We start from the raw sequence: 6,492 nt of genomic DNA, 5'->3' as shown, positions 1-6,492 counted from the left end.
AATTAATTCAGAATTAAAAACAAAACAAAACATACTGGAGTGCTTGTCAGCTCCTTGTCATTGAAGATTAAATGCAGCTCTGCATTTGGTGACAGCTTTTCAACCTCCAACCACAGCCGCACTTCTCCTTTCTCCAGAACATCAACGTTCCATCCAGATATCAGCTTGATCACTGGAAAACAAAGAGAAGAATGGAGGGGAATTCATAGGCAAACCGCAGAATTTGGCTCAGCCGGGGTTATCCAGGGTTCCCCTTTCAGTGTCTATACATATGGTAGTGGCTTCTTACTCTTTCAACTTACATGGGTTCCTGATTTCATGGCTACGTTTCAATAACTTGTCCAGATCTGAAATGCAAATAATAAGTCATTTAGATTAGTACAACTAGGCCAAAATGAATTAATTGTATTAATCTAATTTGTTAATGAGCTTTATTTATGTCAAGAAGAAGATAATAAGTACAAAACATTGGAGGAGGAGGACTAGAAAAGGTTGTGAAGATAATTCTTAGTTATGTCTGGATAAAATGTTAGTTGTAGCAATTCAAGAAACATGTTAGAGAAGTTTTAAATCACTGTGATAGTGTAGCTGCGTGTGAAATCTGAACTGTAATGGAAAAATGACCTTCCAGGAGTATGGAATCTTTTCTTAGAGGACTGTAAAAGAAACCGCCCTTGAGCCTTCAAGGAATGGGAAACATCTTTCTAATGATGCCACTATCATTATCACTTACTATTCCTCTACGAGAAACTTTCCTCTAAACATCTAATATTGGAAAATTATAGCACATTAGATTTTTATTCTTGTCAATTATTAGTTTTTACCTTCTTTCGTTAAAGTGCAGCTGGCAGAGATATCGTCATCTACATCCGTGACCTCCACTGAATATATACCCAGATCCTTTTCTGATGGGTCTTTCAGTATAAGCTTAGATCTTAGGAAAAAAAAAAAAAAAAAAAAAAAAAATTATGCCTTCTGTAACAGAATGCAATACATTTGATACACCGGGAACATCAAATATAGCACTTATTGTCATTTATATGTGACACTGAGGAGCAAGGCAAAAACATTAGCAATATGATGGCTATTAATTTTCTCAGTGTGCGTTATATACTCACTTATTGCCTTTCTCTTCAGTCTGAACTCTGTCAGCATCTGGTGGTCCTTCATAGTCCTTTGACCAGATAAATTCAGAGCAGTCATTCTTTTCAGGAGCTTCAAAAGCCATATAAATGAAACCCTCTTCATCGACCCCAAGTTCAATATCATTTGTGCCTGTATGAGGAAAAAACCCACAAAACATTCCTTACCAAAACAGATCAGGGTTTAGCTTCTGGACATCTAACTCAAAAAAAAAAAAAAAAAAAGACTGTACAGCTAGAGTAAATTCATTTGGGCAGTTTGATTTGCTAATCTTTATTTTGACTGTGGTTCTTTCTTGCTATGAAACATGTAGCTGATGTTTCATAAAGCAGTTTTTTACCGGAATCATCATAGTATTTACAGACTTGCACTATCTCATCACTTTTAGTTTCATACCGGGTTTGGTTTTAGCTACCACAGGATCCGAGGGGAGCGAAGGGGGTCCAATTCCAGCCTTGTTCAGTGCTCTTACTCGGAAAATATAGCATTTCCCTGTCTCCAGATCTGAAACCTGCAGGAAACAATGACAGGAATTAACGTAAGACTAAATGAGAAGCAACACTTGGATACTAAGTGCATATACAGACCTTCATATGAGTGGTGGCTATGGGCTGCTTATTTATTTGTTTCCATTCCTCTGACCCTTCTTCACACATGTCTATATAATACCCTGTAACAGGACCTGCTCCTATGTACAGTGGTGCTTCCCAGTGTAGCTTCAGGGATGTGTCTCTCACTTCAGTGCACTTCACATCATAAGGAGGGCCTGTTCAAAGAAGGGTAGGCTGTCAAACAGTAACATTAAAAAAATGCAACTGGGTGCACTTTGTTTGAGTTTGAGATCAGAAAGTAGAGAGTTTTAAGGTAACAAGGGAATAGTGGGCCCATAGGAGATGCTTTCTATGCTAACTAACTGTGGAGGTAGGTTCTAGAAAAAAGCATGCATCAGCAGGTTTAATGTTATTTGCTTTGGTGTAATATACAAAGATGTTAAGATATTAGATCCAGATTCTTCATTCTCTGGAAACGTTATTAAAAATACCTGGGTGCTGTATCTGTGTAATGCAGAAATAATAGCCTATGTCTGAATCGGAACTTCCCTAGAAGCGTTTGTGTGCTTTTCTGTACTGGGAACCACCCTTCTACAGACCTATAGTTTTCAGAAGTCCCTTGGATTCACAGAAGAGTGAGGAGATAACTAGTATACCTGGTAATAGTTTTCTGGCTGTTGTTTTTACATGAGAGATACCTGGCTCTGGCATTGTCCACTCCTCACATCTGAACAAGTCACTGGGTTCAGATACTTCCCCAACACCAGCCATGTTCACTGCACAGGCACGGAATTCGTACAGGTGACCTTCCTCGAGGTTGCTGACCTTTGGGTTCAGAAGTGCAAACAGATTATTAGAACAATCCTGCATGGTCGTAGTCTTGTGAGGGTAGGAGGAGAGTTCTAGACTAGAAAACAGCTCAACCCTTGTTATAGCTACGGTTCCCACTATGCTTAAAGAAGGACAGTATTGTATCTGAAATGAATACCGTGTAAACTCGTTGCGGAATTGGCTGAATATTGACTTCATGCCAATCTAGTTCAGATATATCATGCTGATCTATGAAATAACCCAGAATCTTTGTTCCTCCCTTGCGCTTCGGGGGTTTCCAGCCGATGGTCATGTCAGTCTTCCCACAATTTAGAAGAACAAATCCGTGTGGTGCTGATGGACAAGCTGTGCAGCAGAGGGAGAGAGAAAACACGGTATTATTCAATGCAGGTTTGGGATCTAGGGATCAGGAAAAGAGGTGTAGGTATGGAATGAACTGGGCTGAGGAAATCTGTGCGCTCATACCGGATGTGATTCCATTTGTGTTAAGGCCCCCTAATACCACTTTTGCTGTGTAGAAGTATTTGAAAATGACCAGATTCTTATTTGGAAGTCACAGCAAAAGTCACGGATGTGTCTCAGGATGTTTCTTGCATGTTGCTTTATGGTTCGTCTGACAGAAAAGATGGAAGCAGTGGGTCGATAAAATGGAGAAGATGGAGGGTTAGATACTGGCTAATGTGGTTGGTAGGATTTTGTAATTGCCCTGGAGACATTCACAATGATGATTTCAAGATACCAGCATAATTGAGCACTTAAAATGGTCACTTGTACCAGTGCCAAATTAATACTGAAAATGTAACACGCTGCTAAGTCAAAATGCTAATTAACTCTGTCCACCCTTGACAAGTATAATTGATGACAGAAGCTGCAGGGTGCAAGAAAATCAGCTGCCTGTTGCTTTGCTTTGCTTATCTGCTCAACATTATTACCACTACATGTAATAATAGCTATGCATGATAAATACATTTTTGAGGGATTTAATTTTTGTGTGTATGTGCATGTATATGTTACTACTTACCAATAGCTTGCCTTACAACAATAGGATCTGTTTCTGGTGAGCTTTCACTTAGTCCTGCTTCACTGACAGATTTCACACAAAAGACATATTCTTTTCCAGGCTGCAGCCCAGGAACAGTAAATCTAGGAGAGCAAATTAATATGTTTGTGTTTGACTGTTCAAAATACAGGTAAACAGTCTTTTGGACAGACAGCAATACATTTTAATAAGGCATTGTTACTTACAAAGTCATTATTTGCCATTACAAATTGAAGTTCACTGTGTCACGTAAAATGGCTACCAATAAATCAGGCAGTAAGTATAGATCAGATAGAGAGGTGTCACACTGCTGGCTGGCATTGTCTGTAGAATAAATGGGACTTTTTAATGGACTACTTCTGCTTGACATGTGACCCTCACAGCTAGAGAGGTATTCTAAATCCTTTGTGTGAGTGACACCAACTTACTCTACTGGAAAGCAAGCAAAAAAATGGAATGTAGTTCTGCTGGTGCCACAAGGTCTATCTACCTTCTGCAGATCCAGAGTCTATGAAGATATATACACAGACTTTGCTATCAGTCTGGCTTTGGATGTAAAAGTGAGACTTTGAGCAATGCTCAATTCTAAAAGAGGATGTGGTGTTTGTGTGCATGCATGCTTATGCATGTGCGGAGAAGGAAGTTCTTCTTTTATCTGAAATATGACTCCAGCCTTAAACAGAAGAATCCGAGTTGGCACCCTGTGTTCTCTGAGTGGAGTATAATAGCTGAACTCACTCATTACATGTCACGGGCTTATTATTGACAGTTTGCCATTCTTCTGTCCCAGTCTCCCGACAATATATGTAGTAGCCAAGAGGCTCCAGACCATCCTTTAACTTATCCCATTGCAAAACAACAGATGTCTTGGTGTCTCTGAAAGCTAAAACCTGAGATGGTGGAGGCAGAGTAGCTAAAAAGGAAAAAACAGAGAAAAATAGAGGGGTTTAAAATTTATGAATTAAAAAAATACTATAAGTGAGTTGGTCTGATTGATTTATTCACCTTTTCTGGAGCATCATTTTCAAATTAGAGCAAAATACCATGGACATTGTCCCAGTCTATAGCCTATACTTTTATGTTTGGGTTTGCCATATCTCATATTCCTCTCCCTTACAGCCCATTGATTTCTGCAGAGTTACACCTACTTAACCTTCTCTGAAGCAGAGGAGAAACGAGATTCATACAGCAACTCTCATGTGACTCCACAATGAAATGGGACCTGCTTCACTCTTGAGAAAAAAGGACAGTATGAGTGAACACTAAGGCAGCTTTAATATGGGAGAATATAAAAAAATAAAAGAAAGAGTGGGTGCTCAGCTCTGCATAAGGGAAACATGGGCATGAGCTTTTGCATCTCTTACTTTTGTCAACTCAGTCCGGGAAGAAAACAAAACGAATCAGCACTGCGAAGGCTGCTGTTCTGTGTGAAGCCCCCAGAAACAGGCTCCTTCAGCAGTCGTATCATTCCTTCCAACACTGGTCTGTGTAATCACTCTCTTACACAGTGCTGGAAGCATACTTGGATTAAACACAGGCTTCAACTGTTTCTTATTTTATTAAATGTAATTCCCCTATCATCGCTTGGTTAGATTTACACTGCACTGACCAACTGCAAAGTAATTAAACAAGGATTTAAGGCTTTAAGAGATTTCCTGATATCAAAGCAACTGCTGTGTAATCATATACCATGAAGTTTAAAGGAAGGGGGGGGCAGGGGAACCCACATGTTACTTTCATAGTACATCTCCTTTTCCATGTCATTAGTGTAGAGCATATTAATGAAATAATTACCCAGTTTTGCTCCAGCAGTTACAGGCTCACTGGGCAGGGATGGCTCACTGATTCCATACTTGTTAACAGATCGCACACGGAAACAGTATGATTTTCCTTTAATGAGATCAAAGAGTGCAAATCTTGGGGAATTAACTGGCATATCCAGATTAACCATTTGCCAGGAGTTGCTGCCTGCAATCGACTGTAACGAAAAAGGTGATGATTTACAACTCATATTGTAACTCAAGCTTAAAACCCTCCTGAGCAATACAAAGCTGATCTTTACAGGAAGGTAGCTTCAAAACAAACAAACAAACCAAATGATGTATTACTTGTTGATATACCCAAACTTTTCTTCCTTGGCAACAGAGGGTCCCTTTGCAGCAGAAATGGTACAGTAGGTGGGAAATGAGTATGTGTGAAAGGAGATTGGTAGAAGGTATTAATTAACGGGCAAAATGATTAGTGGGGAACTGGAAAGTGAACTATTGTGCAGTTCTTTGCAGCTTTTCCACACTTAAGGGCCCATAGGACAGGAAGAGTCTTCCTGTTAAAACTCCGCTACTATTCTGTGGTGTAAAACTTACTTGTTTATTCTTTGTTAATCATTACTACTTGAGTTGGCGTCAAGAGTCATGATCGTAGTTCAAGTAAACTGGATCTGGAGAGAGGCTGAGCAAGCCATTTTTGAGGCTGTAGTTCTCCAGTTATCGACACAGTGAATAGCCTTGCCTGTGCTATAGGCCGTCTCAGAAATAAATGATTCTGTTCTGCAATTTCCCTTCTATGTGATATTATTTTCTTACCTTTTCCACATAATAATTCAGTGGCTCTCTGCCTCTTGGATCTGGTTCGTCCCAGGCCAAAGCCACATAATCTTCTCTGACCTCACTTGCATGAACATTGGTGGGTGGCAAGGGAATTTTAATATGTCCTATGGGAAGTCAGAATAGGCTATGCTTTAGTTATAAAGTGGCAGGAAAAAAAAGTTCTTTTACAATGGATTATGTTTTCCCACTATAAAGTAAGATTCTTCAATATAAAGGAGGAGACTTAAACCCTTTGGGGACATAGAGGCAAACCAAGATTATTATAAAAGGCTGTGCTATTTAGGATAGTTTCTGATCCTTGTGCAGCTTACAATGATGTTTC

General features: G+C 39.5%; 1 protein-coding gene across 1 annotated transcript in view; it reads right to left on the bottom strand.

Moving 5' to 3' along the window:
• Window positions 1–6,492, bottom strand: part of MYOM3 (myomesin 3) — a 28,267-nt gene that overhangs the window by 10,272 nt on the left and 11,503 nt on the right. The window contains exons 14-25 of the mRNA XM_009332139.1: window positions 6,147–6,274; window positions 5,359–5,542; window positions 4,303–4,477; window positions 3,547–3,668; window positions 2,683–2,870; window positions 2,393–2,519; window positions 1,731–1,909; window positions 1,540–1,654; window positions 1,119–1,275; window positions 825–934; window positions 303–347; window positions 36–172 (exon numbers count right to left, since the gene is read on the bottom strand). Coding sequence (XP_009330414.1) covers window positions 36–172; window positions 303–347; window positions 825–934; window positions 1,119–1,275; window positions 1,540–1,654; window positions 1,731–1,909; window positions 2,393–2,519; window positions 2,683–2,870; window positions 3,547–3,668; window positions 4,303–4,477; window positions 5,359–5,542; window positions 6,147–6,274 — 1,667 coding nt within the window. The remainder of the gene's footprint in view (window positions 1–35; window positions 173–302; window positions 348–824; window positions 935–1,118; window positions 1,276–1,539; window positions 1,655–1,730; window positions 1,910–2,392; window positions 2,520–2,682; window positions 2,871–3,546; window positions 3,669–4,302; window positions 4,478–5,358; window positions 5,543–6,146; window positions 6,275–6,492) is intronic.

Source organism: Pygoscelis adeliae, unplaced genomic scaffold, assembly GCF_000699105.1.
Source record: "Pygoscelis adeliae isolate BGI_AS28 unplaced genomic scaffold, ASM69910v1 Scaffold359, whole genome shotgun sequence".
Lineage (NCBI taxonomy): Eukaryota > Metazoa > Chordata > Aves > Sphenisciformes > Spheniscidae > Pygoscelis > Pygoscelis adeliae.
Note: the sequence above shows the minus strand (reverse complement) of the source record. Positions and strands in the feature narration are given on the sequence as shown.